Source organism: Carcharodon carcharias, chromosome 9 (genome assembly GCF_017639515.1).
Source record: "Carcharodon carcharias isolate sCarCar2 chromosome 9, sCarCar2.pri, whole genome shotgun sequence".
Lineage (NCBI taxonomy): Eukaryota > Metazoa > Chordata > Chondrichthyes > Lamniformes > Lamnidae > Carcharodon > Carcharodon carcharias.
The window spans coordinates 147,260,777-147,278,870 of record NC_054475.1 but is presented as its reverse complement, the minus strand read 5'-3'; the positions used below and the strand labels follow the sequence as shown (position 1 = coordinate 147,278,870).

General features: G+C 38.6%; 1 protein-coding gene across 11 annotated transcripts in view; it reads right to left on the bottom strand.

The window, feature by feature from the left end:
- atrx (ATRX chromatin remodeler) overlaps nt 1–18,094 on the bottom strand; it is a 179,830-nt gene that overhangs the window by 73,281 nt on the left and 88,455 nt on the right. For all 11 annotated transcript variants that reach the window (XM_041195423.1, XM_041195422.1, XM_041195421.1 and 8 more), the window contains 5 exons: nt 17,388–17,534; nt 13,018–13,195; nt 8,176–8,313; nt 4,086–4,261; nt 3,409–3,526 (listed from right to left, as the gene is read on the bottom strand). In XM_041195423.1, the coding sequence (XP_041051357.1) occupies nt 3,409–3,526; nt 4,086–4,261; nt 8,176–8,313; nt 13,018–13,195; nt 17,388–17,534 (757 nt within the window). The remainder of the gene's footprint in view (nt 1–3,408; nt 3,527–4,085; nt 4,262–8,175; nt 8,314–13,017; nt 13,196–17,387; nt 17,535–18,094) is intronic.

Sequence of the window (18,094 nt, the reverse complement as noted above, 5' to 3'; positions counted from 1 at the left end):
ACCCATCAACCAAAATCAATAAAACAGATTATATGGCCATTATCATGTTGCTGTTTCTGGAACATTGCTGTGCACAAATTAGAAGAGAAAATCATGGGGGCAGGGAAATGTATTGGTGGTTAGTTTTCAAAATTAGCAAAAGATTTAAGATTAGCATTAGAAGAATAAAGGGGGAAGAGAAGGAGAAATCTCTTCACACAAACATGGCACACTTTAGCACAGGTGGCTTTTGAACCAATAGATGTAAAATGATTTGATGTCTGATGAATGACATTAAAAATAATGAATATAAAACAAAAAAAGGTGAAAGAGCAGAGAAATGGACTTGAATTCAATTTAATCCTATTTTTGTGCTCTTCCACCTTTGTCAGTGAACACTGGCACATACATGATGGATTAAATGGACAACTCTGGGCTCCATATCTATGCGATCACTTTTTTTCCCTAATAGTTCAACTAATGTAGCAGAGAACTTTTTTTTATAAACCAAATGGGCATTTGCTTCCATCCTGTAGGCAATAAACTTGACTTAACCAAATTAAAAAAAAACAACTAAATTTTCAAATGGCCCCTTCTCACTAGAAATCTGTATTTTGAGTGCACACACACACCCCTACTTCCCATCCTCTCCAAAGGGAGATGTGCTAAGTCCTGATGCCTGCAGGAAAATCTCATTTGACTTTCTAAGAAGCAAATTTTCAGCTGTTCTTAAAAGCCTGTCTTGTTAGAGATGCTGGGGATGCAGCCAGCCTGTGCCAGGGGTTCCCACTTTCACACCCATTAAAGAGCCTAGCTAAAGGAGGAAGGCAAGCACACCCATCAGATGAGAGTTCTTGCCTCCAGAAGACTAGACAACCTGCCAGAACGGGTCCAGGCCAGGAGAATACAAACAGGGAAATATTTTTCTTTTAAACACAGGCAGCTTAAGAGAGATGACCAGGACACCTGGCAGGCACCAAATTCTATGGAAGCATCAAGGAGGTGAGAACCCAAAATGCATTCATTGTGTAACAGATGCCCTGCAACACATGCTAATGAAGTGCTCTCAACAGCTGCAAACTTCAGGTTAGGAGCTGGAGGGCACTGGGAGATGCAATTCCAACATGACAACTAACAGGTTTTTAAACCCATGTGCCTAACGATCCAAAAATTAAATAGTTTAGGATAAACAATATTCTTTAAAGGTAATTATTTAACAACTTAGAACAAAAACACAGTCACAGGAACTATGACAATAAATTCAAAGCTCTGACTAGGATCTCCTCGCCTGACTAAATCACACCATAGACTTAAGCAGGCCAGTTAGGCAACATTACCTTATTTCATACCAAAAATCAAACATCTGGTTTAAGTTCACCATAGTTCAACTCCTGTATGTCATTAAAAGACACAATGGTATCACAACATACTTGAATGAAAATGAAGTTCAACCTTATAATTATGAAACATCATTTAAGTAAAAGCCACAAGCTGAATGCTCCATTGTAGTTCTTAAAGATTACTAAGCAGATCTTGCTCAGTAGTTACTGTCAAAGAGTCTGATGAAATATTGTACAAGTTGTGCTGATTAGGCAATTGTGGCCACAAATTCAAAGTGTTCACTGATTGCACCGTGTAAGCTGTTGGCTAATCAATGAAGTTTTTAATTTATCACATTTATCACAAACAGACCATAAAATTATTATTGATAGGTATCTACTAACTTGGCAGTATTTTAATAAGAGTCATTTTGCAGGAATCTCAAATGTAAGTTCAAAAATAGTGATTCAGTAACACCCCACCACTTTCATATTAACACTGCAAAGTTGCAGCATCTCAGACAATGCATACATTGTATACAAATTCTGCAAAGGTACTCTACTGTAATATTGATCACCTTTCACCCCATCTCTTCACTCCTCAATTATTAGAGTGCTGTTTTGAATGAAGATTCTCGTGCCACATTGTTTAACTTGTGTCTGTTCTCTTGTATTTGTATTTCTGTCCAACTTCTCAGTATAATTGTTTAAGTGCCTTAACTCACACCAAGTCCCATTCACCTATCACCCTTGTGCTCGCTGACCGACACTGGTTCCCATCAAGCAACATTTTGATTTTAAAACATCCTTGTTTTCATATCCCTCCAAGGCCTCCTCCTTCCCTATAGTTGCAACTTCCTCCTGCCCCAAAACTCTCAAGATAGATGCTTTCCTCCAATTCCAGCCTCTTCAGCATCCTAATTTTAATCACATCACCAACTGGTGGCAGTGCCTTCATTAAGTTCTAAGCTCTGGAATAGCCTCCTTAGATTTCGCTGCCTCTCTACCTCATTTTCTTCCCTTAAGGCATTTCTTACATCTAGGTTTGGTCATCTGACCCAATATCTCACATGGCTCGATGTCATTTTGTTTTACAATATTCCTGTGAAGCACCTTGAGAAGTTTTATTTTGTTAAAGGCCCTACATAAATTAAGTTGTGTTTTTTCTCTCTTATCTGACATCACTCTTTTCCCCCCACCTGTTGCAGACTTGTTTTATTGTCTCTGCACATTTTACTCTATGCTTTCTCATTCCTCAGTTTGTTCGTTAGAACAGATCAACATCATCTTTACCAGAACTCCCACCTAAATCTACAGGTTCTGAACGCATTCTAATTTGCTCCAGTGCCACTTTTTTCTGTTGCCAACACTAAACCTATGCTCTTTTTAAGCTCTACTGCAGGTCCTTAACAAGCAGTTGAACCATTCAGCTCCAAAATCGGCAAGTTACTTATGGGAAGCATGTTCCACACTGGCAGTTCACCAATCACAATTATAATGAGAGCCAATGAAAATCAACTGAGTCTCACCAACTCCTTTGGGCAGTGACCATGCACAGTCTGCTCACTGTATTGCACATGAAAATTCTCTCAAATTTATTTACATTTTTAAAAGCTAACTTATTTTTAAAAATTCAATTTTAAGTTTTCTATAAAATTTTGTGATAAACTGAAGGCAAAGTTCAAGGACATATTTCACAGCAAACCAAGGAATCATGAAGATGGAACTGATAGCCAGCAACAGAAACAGAATAGTTCTTGGATCTACACTCACATTCCAATATACTTTCTGCAATGTCTAGACAGCAGGAAGACCTAACTCCAAATTACCACACATCACTATGTAATTCCTCTGTCACCCTGAAAACACATAAGGTAGGGAATCATGTTGTGTGTCCTAGAGATTTTTATTCAGTTCAGCCCATTCATTTTAGAAATAGACATGATTCCCATGGTGAAACATGTTTGTTTGTAACATGTGGAAATGACCAGACATTGCACAGCCAGCAATTTCTTATAGTTCTAAGACAATCACTGGACAAAATTACAACAGATCTGACTGATAAAGTTATGACTGTAATACTCGTTTTAAAAAACTTCTCATCACATACCTGTAAAATGATCAAGGTAGTACTGATAAAGTTTGCACTGGATTGGCATCATTCTCACAGCAAGAACATACTCGTGTTTTGGAGGCAAGAATTTTGTAAGTGCAGTATAATCCTTTCGCTATTTAAGAAAAAGAAAAAAATTATTTTTTACAAAAATTACAAGCATTTTAGACTTAGTTTTTAAAACTACCACTGGTTCTTGAATAAGCCATTTTGTGAGGGGGGAAGAGGGTGCTATAGTAAGTGAGAGAGACACTCTTATCTCACAGGGGAATTAATCTTTACCAAGTAAATAGAATCAGAAATAGAGGGTAAGGCAGACATGTGTGACTAGCGAAGATCACAAAAAAAATCTGATTTAAGTTAGTGTTATGGGACACAGGATTGCCAAAGAGAAGAATGATGACAGAAGTGAAAGTTGTGCATATCAGGGCTTGATTGAAGGAGTCCTAGATTAGAGGTTCATGAAGGGAGGATACAAAAAAAGTTAGTTGAAAAATCCTCAGGTTATTCAGAGTAGATAAGTGATATAGCAGCAGAAAACTCGAGGCAAGGCAGTGACAAAGCAATATTAGTTTAATTGCACAAAATAAAAACAGTGGCAGAGTGTTTGCAACCAAAAGGTAAAAAGGTGGGCAAGATAAAATAAAAACAACTTTAGTAACTTCTGTAAGTACCTGCACACAGCCTGCTAACATTTCATATAAGATGTGGGCTCGTTTCTTCATGACTCGCACATCCACCAAAGTGGAGTCCGCACACTGGCCATTTTGAATGGGATTCATGAATCGGTTTCTGAATTCCTTTATTGAACCAAGGAGGTTCTCTTTAATGAAATTCACCATACAGTGATCTGGAAGAGAAATATTTCAAGCATTTAAACTTTACAAAGCGGGATTAATGCAATTAAAATAGAAGGCATATATGGAAACGTGTACATTACAAAGGCCCGACCTTTTCAATGCCTCAGTAGAGAATTTAACCATGATCAAAAGTAGTTTGCTAGAGCATAGCCAGAATTCCTCAAACTTGCATTTCTGTAGTAGCTAATGGGACAAAACAGACAAAATTTGAAATCCTGCTAAAAGGGGGAGATATTACAAGAGCCAAGCAATTCCACAACCAATGGATCATATTTAAGCTCTGCAGTTCTGCCACATCCAGCCGTGAACGGTGGTGGACACTTAAACTCCTCCCTGGAGGCGGCAGCTCCACAAACATCTCCTCAGCAATCATGGGGGAGCCCAGCACGTCAGTGCAAAAGATAAGGCTGAAGCATTTGCTACAATCTACAGCCAGAAATGCTGAGTGGATGATCCATCTCAGCCTCCTCCAGAGGTCCCCAGCATCACAGATGTCAATTTCCAGCCAATTCAATTCACTCCACGCGACATCAAGAAATGGCTGAAGACACTGGATACCAAAAAGGCTATGGGTCCTGACAACATTCCAGCAATAGTACTGCTCCAGAGCTTGCGAAGCCCCTAGCCAAGCTGTTCCAGTACAACAACACTGGCAGTTACCCAGCAATGTGGAAAATTGCCCCAGTATGTACTGTACATCGAAATCAGGACAAATCCAACCCGCCAATTACTACCCATCAGTAAAGTGATGGAAAGGGGTCATCAACACTGCTATCAAGCAGCACTTGCTAAGCAATAACCTGCTCAGTGATGTTCAGTTTGGGTTCTGTCAGGACCACTCAGTTGCTGACCTTATTACAGCCTTGGTTCAAACATGGACAAAAGAGCTGAACTCAGGGGTGAGGCGAGAGTGACTACCCTTGACACCAAGGCAGTATTTGACAATGTGTGGCATCGAGGAGCCCTAGCAAAACTGGAGTCAATGGGAATCGGGGGAAAACTCCACTGGTTGGATTCATACCTAGCAGAAAGAAAGATGGCTGTAGTTGCTGGAGGTCAGTCATCTCAGCTCCAGGACATCACTGCAGGAGTTCCTCAGGGTAGTGTCCTAGGCCCAAACATCTACAACTACTTCATCAATGACCTTCCTTCCATCATGAGGTCAGCAGTGGAGATGTTTACTGAAGATTGGACAATGTTCAGCACCATTCGTGACATCTCAAGATACTGAAGCTGTCCATGTACAAGTGCAGCAAGACCTGGACAATATCCAGGCTTGAGCTGACAAGTTTTAAGTAGCATTTGTGCTGCACAAGTGCCAGGAAATGACTATCTTCAACAAGAGAAAATCTAACCATTGTTCCATGACATTCAGTGGCATTACCATCCTTGAATCCTCCACCATCAACATCCTCGGGGTTACCATTGACCAGAAAGTGAACTGGAACTAGCCATATAAAATACTGAGCAGGTCAGAGGATAGGAATTCTGCACGAGTAACTCACCTCCTGACTCCCTAAAGTCTGTCCACAAGACACAAGTCAGGAGTGTGATGGAATATTCTCCCCTTGCCTGGATGACTGCAGCTCCAACACCATCCAGGACAAAGCAGCCTACATGATTGGCACCCCATCCACAAACATTCACTCCCTCCACCTCTGATGCAGAGTAGCAGTAGCGTGTACCATCTACAAGATGCACAGCAGAAACTCATCAAGGCTTCTTTAGACAGCACATTCCAAACCCATGACCACCACCATCTAGAAGGACAAGGGCAGCAGATAGATGGGAACATCACCTGGAAGTTCCCCTCCAAACCACTCACCATCCTAACTTGGAAATATATCGCCGTTCCTTCACTGTTAGTGGGTCAAAATTCTGGAACTCCCTCCCTAACAGCACTGTGGGTGCACCACATGGACTGCAGCGGTTCAAGGAGACAGCTCACCGCCACCTTCTCGAGGGCAATTAGGAATGGGCAATGAATGCTGGCCTAGCCAGCGAAGCCCACATCCCTTGAATTAATATTCTTGAAAAAAAAGGTGACTAAAATCTTGGTCAAAGTTGTATGTTTTAATTTGGGTCTTAATGGAGAGAGAGGTGGTGAGGTCAAGGGAGGGGTTTTAAGAATTTAAAGCTAGTATGGCTGAAGGCTGCCCATGGTTGGGTGAAGGAAGTGGAGGATGCACAAAAAAAAGTGTTTCAACAGATGTGCTGAGGCAAAACTAAAACAAGTGATGCAACTGAGGTGTAAGTAGGTAATCTTTCTGATGGAAAGGATACAGGGCCATAAGCTAACCCCAGGAACAAATGGAATGCCAGATTTGCTCAGTCAGAGACAGTTAACCAGGGAGGAGGATGGAATCCGTGGCAAGAGCCAAAGACAATAGTTTCAATCTTTTCCAACATTTAATTGGAGGCTGACAACAGAAACAGAGAGCTCAATTGAGGTGGTGGTGAGGTTCAGGTGATGTGAGGTGAAGCTGGTGTCATCAGCTTACAGGTGGAACCTCAGGCCATGTCTTTGGATACCATCATCACAGGCATGTAGATAAGAAATAGGAGACGGGCAGGAGTTAATTCCTGGGGCACTTGAGATAACGGTGCAAGATAGAATGAGAAGGCATTGCTGGAGATTTTCTAGCTATGACTGGATAGCCAAGAGTGGAACCAGGAAAGGGCAGTCTCACTCAGCTGGATAATGGAAAAGAGATGTTGGTAGAGGATGACATGGTCTAATGCACCAAAGGCAGCATATAATTCCAGACCCACAACAATATGATTGACTCTTAACTGCCCCCTGAATAACCTAGCAAATTATTCAAGTTGTATCAAATTGTTTCAAGAAAAGTTAAAGGATAAAACCAGACAGACCAGCCAGCATCGATCGAGGCACAGGAAATGACAAATGCACACACAATATTGACTCTGGACCCCATGAAGTCTCATGGGGAACAGGTCAAACATGGACAGGGAAACCACACTCCCTCAACTGATGAATCAGTGCTCCTCCATGTTGAACATCACTTGGAAGTAGCACTAAAAGTAGCAAGGGTACAGAATGTACTCTGGGTGGCCAACTTCAGTGTTCATCGCCAAAAGTGGCTCAGTAGCATCACTATTGAACAAAACTGGCCAAATCCTAAAGGACGTACCTGCCAGACTGGGCCTGCGACAGGTGGTGTGAACACCAAGAGGGAAAATTCTATTTAAGCCCATCCTCACCAGTTTTCCTGTCACAGATTCAATTGTCCACGACATCACTGGTAGGAATGACCAATGCACAGTCCTCGTGGAGACGAAGTCCCATTGTCACAGAGAGCACCCTCCATTTTGTGACACTACCATCATGCTGTTGATTATTTTTGTAATTTATGAGCATTCAAACCAGCACTGAAAAACCTTTATAGAACTGAATTATAATTTATTGCAGTATTTTTATTTAATATTCTAATTATATTGCACATTTGGCAGATGTGATTTCTGTTTCATGGTAATTCTTAATAAATGTGTTAGTTTGAATAATAATGTTACTACAGCCTCAGCTTGGCATTATCTGATGTGAAACTACTTTTGCTGTGCTTCATCTTCAGCCTGGTTAGAGTGTATATGCCAACTATACAACAAAATCTTGGTAAACTTGAAATACGCGCAGTTAAAGGGAAACTAGATAAACACAAGGGAGAATGGAATAAAAAGTTGTGCTGAGAGGGTTAGAAAGATGGGAGGAAGCTTGTGTAGAGTACTAACAACAGCATAGGCAAGTGACCCAAATGGCCTGCTTCTCTGCTTTACATTGTGTAGAAACAGAAAGTCAACTTCCATTGCTGTTTTTAAACATAAGGTACTAACGAATTCAAATAAAACATTTACATGGGAGAATCAAGATAAAACAGAAACTTACATTCTACTAGATTATTTTGTAATGGTGTTCCAGTGAGAATAATCCTCCGTTTTGTTCTAATGGAATTCATTGCCCTTGATATTGCTGAAGCTTCATTTTTAAGTACATGGCCTTCATCACACACAACGAAGTCTGGACCTACAGGTGAAATGAAACCATTTTAAATTAATTTATAAGATTTTTTTTAAAACCCAAAAGCCCTGGTAGAAATCACTTAAATGTGTCTCAGTCCATAAGATGTTAGAACCACAGGATTCAAGTTTTGGTAAAGCAGCAGGTAGAATGCAAAACCACCCAATACATATGGAACTTAATTAAGAACAGTTAGTAAAAACAAGCCTGTTGGATTAATTTTATATATTAGAGCATATCCAGTGCTTATATATTACAAATGCCTGGTGTTTAATAATATACTGATAGACAAGGAGTCTTAAAACTGCAACACAAAGATCAAAGCATTTCAAGATATCTGTGTCATAGTTATGTTTACTTTAACTATGCAAATCAATATAGGCTTGTAGATAGCAGTACATTGAATAGTAGACCCCTTGACCTAGTAAATAAATTGAACCCTGTATGTATGTTTTGTACGGCTAGTAACATGAAGCTGTAAGCATATTCCAGCATTGCAGAGATTGGTTTTTCACAGCTCTATATACATTAGTTATCATACTTTGTATATTTTAAACTGTTATTAAAGCCATTGAATGGGACACATTTCATTGCAAAAATGCACAAACTTGAATTGCACTACATACATGTATTAAACATTTAGGTACTAACCTGATAAAGTTTTTTTTTCGATTTTAAATAACAATGCTATCAGTCACTTCTAAAACAGCAGTAAAACAGTATGTGCATAGGAAGTGATCAAGTTGTTCTCATGTGATTGCAGGCTTTGGCCACTGAGTGTCACTGTTGAGCACCCCATTTGTCTCAACCAGCAGCCATATTGGCAAGAGTTTTGTGATGCAGGTTACATTCCAAAGTCCTTGAATTAAAACTTTCCATAACTTTCTTTGGCCCCAAAAGAACCTCGAACTGCCTGTTACATTTCCCGCCACCCTGCTCCTTGCCCTCCTATCCCAATTTACTATATTCCAGCTGGATTAACCTCTAATTCCCAAGGCAATTCTAGAAAGTATTGCTTAATTATGTCTCGATTGTAATTGCTGCTGTTTGATGCTTCACAATTAAATTTTGATCAACAGGTGTTTACTGCACCACAAACCAACACCTGCCACTCCCGAAATGGAAATCAGTTTAATGTTGGAAACTGCCCTATAATACCTGTGCCCAAGCAGTCTTTAAAAAGTGATCCCAATGCACAGAAAACTGCAAGTCTACTCCAGATAAGTGTCATTTTGCATTAACTAAATTATTCAATAATTTGAATCAAGCAAATATTGCTTGATTTGTAAAATCAATTTATTGCAAAATAAACAGGCAACTAGCAATTTAGTACCAACCCAGACCATCTGAATTCAGCAACTTTGAATCAGGAGTCGACTCTGTTGCAGTAAGTGCAGATTTCGACAATGTCTGGAAAGTATTCCTCAATTTGGCAGAGGACCTCCCTTCAATCCTCAGTTTTACAATATACAGTAAACTGTACGTAATCCAGCGCTCTAGCAACCAAAACTCTTCTAACCAAAATTTCTGATGTTCCCTTAATATGAATAGTCACTTTACCAACCAGAAGCAATTACAAAGGTATCTGGAACCCACACCTGTATACTATTATTTTATACTTTATTTTATGTTTTAACATAATATTGAAGATTAGAAGAGAAAGAACGCTGTCCTTTACTCCCTGAGTACTTGCATATTAGTTCATGCTTCAATATTCCATCATTTTCCATTGGTAAATGGAACTCTCCATTAGCTGGCATTTTTGATTACCCAGCACCATCCATTCCCCATGCATTCTGAATAAAGGTTTTACTCCATTAAAAATTTCAAAAGCTGTCATATTTCAAGAATTAAAATAGAGCTTTTGTTCCTCTTCAGCTCCAAATATTATGTCCATGATATACTTACTTTTCTCTGTACCCTCCATCATTGAAAAAAGAAACTTATTGCACGATTTAACTGATAATCTTCCAGAACCTCACCTGATCACAATCACTTAATTTTTCATATTTTGTCTGCCACTTTTAGTGCCCTGCACTAGGTTTTTTAAAATTAAAACGATTAATTTTGCTATTTTAACATATACTTTATTAGCAGTTTTAAAAACTTTCAAATGAGGTGGCCGAACACCAGTTTCTATCATGCCAGCTCTGAAGGATCATGCAGACTTGAAAGATTAACTGTTTCTCTCTCCACAGATGCTGTCAGACCTGCTGAGTTTTTCCAGCACTTTGTTTTTATTTCAGATTTCCAGCATCCGCAGTATTTCACTTTTACCAGTTTCTATCATCTGTTTATAGTGCAATAGTCCTCCTCTCCTTAATCCCACAAGAATTTACCTTCCTTACTACAGAATTTCATGCCAATAAGCTCTTTCCCATTATCCCACAATCTTTACTCCATAACTGATGGTACAGCTTTCAGCCAGCTTTGCCTCATGTAGAAAGCTCCCTTCTGAACCCTTCTGCCTCTAACTCCTACTCCTGCTTGGAAATCCTTCTTGAAGCATATTTTTTGATGAGACCATTACGACGAAAAGGAAACTCCAAAGGTAATGATAGGAATGTAGACTTTCTTCTAACAGTAACGACAAGGTCATTTTAGTCCGAGTAACTTCCTGGCTGAGGTCAAATAATTTAGTATAGACCACACGTAGGTCCCTGACTTATTCTCCTCTATTAAGCTTAGTTACACCACTCATTGAATAAACCTGCTGAGTAATTACAGTAGTCAATAGTTTAAGTGCAGAGGCACTATCCCATCATGTGAAATAATCACATGGCTTTTTCTTGCTTAGTAGTACTTAGAGGAGTGGCGGAGGAATAATCCTTCTTTCATTATGATAAGTTTTAGGACTGACAACGCACTGAGCAAATCAAATCATATGACGCACAGCTAGTTGTTTGGTCTTTTGGAAAAAAGATACCGGAAGAGTGATGGGAATATAGAGAGACGGCAAAGCCATTTTGAATGGCAAGGAGTATGTGTGGGGGAAAAAGGAAAATAAAAAAAGTCAAATGCAAAGCCATTGTTCAGTTTTTTTTTTTAAATCAGCCATCTTTTATCTAACAACTAGCAGTTAGAGAATACAGAGGAAAGTAATCATAGCAATCACTTTTAAACAGACCAATTTCTTTTCAGAGTTCAAAGTTTTGGAATAAACAGGCCTTGTTGCACAGTCAAAACTTCAAGATAAGAACCTGCTGACTTTTTCAAGTTGGGAGATGAAGAGGTCATTAAATAAAGCTACCGCAAGCTGGCAACCATTTGCAATTACGAATTAATTGCCATTAACCTCCTTCCCCACTCCAGCCACTGGCAAATTAAATAAGGTTACTTGTTCAATATTTTAAGCTTTACAGCATCATGTTTTCCAGGCCATCTCAAACAACTTGCTGTGCCAACTTTTTTCTTTTCATTTCTTATGAACTATAATGAGGTCAGATAAATAGCGTCCCTGATGTGTGGCCGAAAAAGGTAGTTACAGCAACTTTTAAGTAAACAGATAGATATGGCATTTTCTTTTAACCTGCTCCAGTGTTCTTGAGGGAGAATAGAATCATGCACATATCCAAGTAATTCATATTTTAATGTTCAAAATAAAGATTCAGAAATGTGGCAGTACAGAAAACTGATGAATTAGAACTTAGGAGTATTTGATGGTTTATAGAATTAAATTTAGGTTAAATATTCTTTTCAGTTCCACGTGGAACAAGATGTTAATAACCATCTCGGAAAACTTAGTTCATGAAACATACAAGTGTATAAAGTCTTTGAAACTTGTTGGAATAAACACTTGATTTTGGCTGATTAAATGGTTGAGGCCAGTAAGCTACTGAGGGGACACCAAATCATTGTAAAAGCGATACTGCTTCAAAAAATTGTCCAGAGAATTGAAACTTGTTTTGGTTGCAACTTTCATGCAAACATTGAGAATTGGGTTATAACAATCAAAAATGACAGGAACAGATTTCCTGAATTCTAAGGAGTGTAGGTGCAAATGTCAGGCGTTACAACTACTCCTTACAACTGTAGAACAGTGGGCATCGTTTAATCAAACATTTATTTAAATTAGCCAGGCCAAGAGTAAGTTTGTATCAATATACAAGTAGCACTTATGATTTCTCCTATGGAATTCTTGACCTCAAAAGGGACAACTCTGGAGTTAGCAAGAGTTGCATGAGTCAAAAGAGTGAGAGAAAACGAGAAAATGGAAAGCCAGCCAAACAACACTTCTGTACATACTACTATAGGAGTCAAATTTTTTTTTCCTTCTCCAGAGGTCTACTTTTTGATTTTCAAGGGCTCCCTTTTACCATTCTCACCAAGTGCTTTATTAGATGATTTTTTTTTAGGGTTTGCTTAGATTGATATGGCAGCACAAATACCAACTGTTTATGTATATGTATAGTTGTAATATAAAACTCAAAACCTGTGTGTTTTTTGTTAATTATCAATCTCCCATTCTGTTTCCAAAATTAAAATTCTAACTACTTGGCACAAGGTAACTTATTGGGAATGAATATATCTTTCATAACTTTGATAATCTTAAAGAATATCAAACGATACTTGTGATTTCTATGTGCTAACTTTCCATAGCAATTCTAAACAGTTTTGTACATTGATGATATCCATAATGTTGAAGAAAACATTGCGATAAATTTGCAGTTTTCCAAAGAGCACTGAATCCATAAAAATGAAACATCTCACCAGGATCTACTAAAGTCTTCTGGAATATTTCTTTCAGCTTCCTGCTTTTCACATTCCTGCCTTGTGCAAGATTACGGTACATTTCATAACCTAGGATCATGACACCCCCATCTTCCATCCATCTTTCAAGCATGTAGGACCGTTCCTGAGGACGTTTAACTGTTGCTAATTCATTTACCTTTAGAACAGAAAAGAACACTCACTGAACTATATTTGAATATCAATCACTATGCAAAGCATTGAATATTTTAAACTAATGAGGGCTATAAAACAAATATTCAAACATTTTCCAACAGGAAAGTAAAAATTCCTAAAGGGTGTTTTTATAAGTGATCTACCCAGGAATATAAACAAAACTTTGATTGCAGCATTATATAATGACAAGCTGTCATGTTAACAATCCACTCACAATGAGCCTTGAATTTCCGTTTCTAAAATTAGTGCTAGTGTCACCCATGATCAACTACCGTACCACATTTGTTTGCTCTGTATTGACAGAAAGACTGTCTGATTCAGGATTTGATGTACAACAATTGATATTGACAAATTGTTCAGGGCATTTCCTATGCTCACAAGTAGGGAGCATCATGACAATATTAATTTTTGCACACTTTTAGCCAAATCAGATGGAAATGCTTGTGCAGAGGCTTTTTATCCACTAAACTTTGTAAAAATTGTTCCAACTTATTGGCTAGAACACGGTAAAGTGTTATTCTAACAACTACACTAATAACCTTTTGAAGTTCAAATTTCAACACTAATAAAAAAGTGAAATCCAAGGCTACATTACTTTCGTGAACAGAAACAAGTACTGTCATGAAAACAAATAGATAAGGATCTGAAGAAGAGTCATACGGACTCGAAACATTATCACTCTCTCTCTCTCTCCACAGATGCTGCCAGACCTGAGTTTTTCCAGCATTTTTTGTTTCCATTTCAGATTTCCAGCATCCCCAGTATTTTGCCTTTAGTTAGAATCTGTGTTAAAGCTGTATGTAGATGTTGCACAGTATTCAATAATAGAGGACTGGGACAATGTAATGTTTATGAAAGAATTCTACAAGTAACCAATGGCAATATTAAATTGCCATTGTTCCTCATATTCGCAATTTAAATTGTGGAACTTATGAAATTGTCTCTAATGCCCTTTTTAAAAAATGTGCATGTCTTCAATCTGTAAGAAATAAAATCAAACACACCCCGCCCCCCGAGCCTGACCCACCACTCATTAAGATCATGGCAGATCTGATTGTGGCTTCAACTACACTTTCCTGCCTGTCCCCATAACCCTGGACTCTCTTTTCCATCAAAGATTTGTCTAACTCAGTCTTGAATATATTCAATGACCCCCCTCCACTGCTCTCTAGGGAAAAGCAATCCAAATACTAACAATCCTCAGAAGCAATTCCTCCTCATTTCCATCTTAAATGGGAGGCCCCTCATTTTTAAACTGCTCCTCTCGTTCCAGATTCCCCTGCGAGGGAAAAATCCTCTCAGCATCTACCCTATCAAGCCCCTCAGAATTTTACATCTTTATAAGATCACCTCTCATTGTCCTAAACTCCAATGAGCATAGGCAGAACTGGTTCAAACTTTCCTCATCCCAAGAATCAGCCTAATGAACCTTCTGTGAACTGCCTCCCATTTAAGTATTTCCTTTCTTAAATAAGGAGACCAATCTGTCTACAATATTCTAGGTGTGATCTCATCAATGCCATGTACAATCATAGCAAGACTTCTATAATCCATCCACCTTACAATAAAGGCCAACATTTCATTTTCCTTCCTAATTACTTGATGAACCTGCAAGCTGATTTTTCATGCACAAAGATATTCAGATCCCTCTGTACTGCAGTATTCTGCAGTCTCTCCATTCCAATATTCTGCATTTCTATTTTAACTGCCAAAATGAACCTCTCATTTTTCCACATTTACTCCATCTGCCAAATTTTTCACCATATCTATATCCCTTTGCAGACTTTGTATCCTCCTCAATTTGCTTTCCTACCTATCCTCATATCACCACCAAATTTGGCTACAATACAGTCAGTTTCTTCTTTCAAGTCATTAATATAAATTGTAAATAGTCGAGGCCCCAGCACTGATCCCACGGCACTCCAATAGTTATAGCTTGTCATCCTGAAAATGATCCATTTATCCTGTTAGTTAACCTATCCTCTGTACTAATATATCACCCCCAACATCGTAAGTTTTTATCTTGTGTAGTAACCTTTTATGTGGCACCTTATTGAATGTCTTGTAGAAATCCAAATACACATCTACTGGTTCCTCTTTATCCACCCTGTTATATCCCCAAAGAACTCAAATTTGTCAAGCATGATTTCCCTTTCATAAAACCATGTTGACTCTGCTTGATTGTATTATGATTTTCTAAATGTTCTGCTACGACCTCCTTAATAGATTCATGCATTTTCCCAAAGACAGATGTTAGGCTGACTGGTCCACCGTTTTCTGCTTTTTGTCTCCCTCTTTTCTTTAAGGCATTACATTTGTGATTTTCCTACCTGCTGGGACCTTTCCAGAAACTAGGGAATTTGGAATGCATCCACTATATCTACAGGCAGTTCTTTTAAGAACTTAGAGTGCAGGCCACCAGGTCCAAGGGACTTGTCGGCTTCAAGTCCCATTAGTATTCCCATGACTTTTTCTCTAGTGATTGTTTTAAGTTCCTCCCTCCCTTTTGTCTCTTGATTTTCTACTTTTTGTCTTCTACTGTGAAGTCGGAAACAAAATAATTGTTCAAAGTCTCTGCCATTTCCTTGTTTCCCATTATTAATTCCCAGTGTCACCCTCTGCAATAGTGACTTGATTTGTAGGTTTCTGTCTATTACCTAGGAGAATCAGATGTATACTATAAACATTTGTTATTTGTTCAATGAGACAGAAAGCAATTCAACAAGTAGCCTGATTACCCTAACAGAATTTCCCTAGAGCATAGTTAACCATAGAGATACAAGGAGAAATCTCAACTCATCGGTTAGAATGTGGAACTCACTACCAAAGGAAGTGATTGAGGTAAAAAAAGTGCACAAGAGAAAGGGAATAGAAAGGTACACCGAATGGCTGAAACAGGCACAATGTGTGTACATGTTCTTTGCAGACAAAAAGAACATGCATACATATTGCATTTGTTTCAGCTAAATAGAATAAGTGACAGTCATTCACTGGTTCATTCTTCAAGGGCTTTGGCCAAAGTTAAGCTGCCTGGTTTAAAATTTCAAACAATGATTGGCAGTTAACTGTCAGTCATCATCAACTGGTGCATTCTCCATGGCAACACTTCCAGAGTCCAGTAAGCTTGGCAGAGTGAGTAAAGTGGTGGACAATTAATTGGAGGAAAGGAAGCTGGAAAGAGAAAAGACAACAACCAAAAATTTGGTTGAGAATTCGTTTTCCCTAATAATCCAATTGATTCACACCAGTAATGAACTTTACAGGCTCCTTACAATTGCAAATTTTTGAAATACCCATTTTAGATTTGTACTAAACAGAAGTAATCAACATTTAATTCATATTGGCTCAGAATTTTCTCACTTTGCATCATGCTCACTCACTTTTGCAGAACCACTTCATCCAATTCAGGGTTGCAGGAAGTCAGAGCCTATCCTGACAGGCAATGGGTGCTAGGCTGGGTACACCCAGGAGAGGGCACCAGTCCATCACAGGGCATACACACACACTCTTAAGGGGCTATTTACCATAGCCAATCCACCTAACCAGCATGTCTTTGGATGGTGGGAGGAAACCGGAACAACCGGGGAAACTCCATTCACAGACACCCAAGGTCAGGATTGAACCCAGGTCCCTGGAGCTGTGGTGCAACAGCGCTAACCACTGCTTTGCATCATGCTGATTTCAAAAGTTTTATCCAGGTTTTCAAATTAGTATAGCCTCACCTTATCCTAATTTAGTAACCTCTGACTCTAACACTGGAATTCTCACTTCAGCAGCTGGTAGCCATCAAATTTCTACTCAGTTCTCAAATTTTTCAGCCTCGTTTTTTGGCTTTCAAAAAACCTACTCGACAGCCTCTGTGTCTTTGGTTCTTAAATGCGGTCTCTCCATTTCCACTTCACCTGTCCTCCAATCCCTCCATGTTTGAACAGGTGCGAAGGATGGAATGGTATGCAGCTGTACATATGTTTGGTGACAAATCAGGGGAGAAAAGTTTGGGCATGTTTTGTGGCATGGTTGCATAGTTCACAGGAACCAAAAGAGAATGAATTTAAATATTTAAGATTTAGCAGAACTTGCTAAATATTTTAATCCAACGTATTGATATTCAGTCTATAAACAACACAAAAGCAGCTCCAAGCTTTTAAAAAAAATGGCAACAAGGTATATAATACCTCTAAACTTTCGTCGTCATCAAGTCCTTCCTGCCATTTGGCAAATTCATTGATCCAATTAAGAACAGTGTTAAGCGGGCAAACGATTAAAGCAGTACTGAAGTTTAACTTCTCAGCCAATAGCATGGTGTGCAAGAAGGTCACGACCTGCAACCAAAATAAAAAATTATACCTTCGAAGTTAATTTAAAAAAAAATGTTTTCCTTTTCCAGCACTTAGTCTAAATGCACAAAACGGTAAAGCAGAACATAAGATACATCACAGGCTCACGTTCACTATCCAAACAGATAATGACCTTAAATTATTTTTACATTAGGTGTGCAGAACAGTTATTTTTGAAGTTATTGGTACGAGCTTCCAGGTAAAATAAGACAGTAAAAGTTTATAAAAGCAGCCAAAAGGAGGAGCTTAAAAAACCCACAAATAATGTAAAAACGTTGGTGACTCTGGGCTCGGTCACATTAAATTTCCAGTAAAGCCCATCTCAAAAACTATAATGAAATTATGTTATGAAACTGGGGCTCTCAGTGGAATACATATTAAAGTACAAATCTGCACTTAACGTTGAACTTTTAATTAGTTCAAATAAGACACATTGCTAAATACCTTATTCCGATGCCACAGGAAATCGAAGATTCAAATACTAAAATAAAATTGTTAAAAACGTAGCCCCACTTAAGTACAAATTAGTTCAATGAACAATTCAA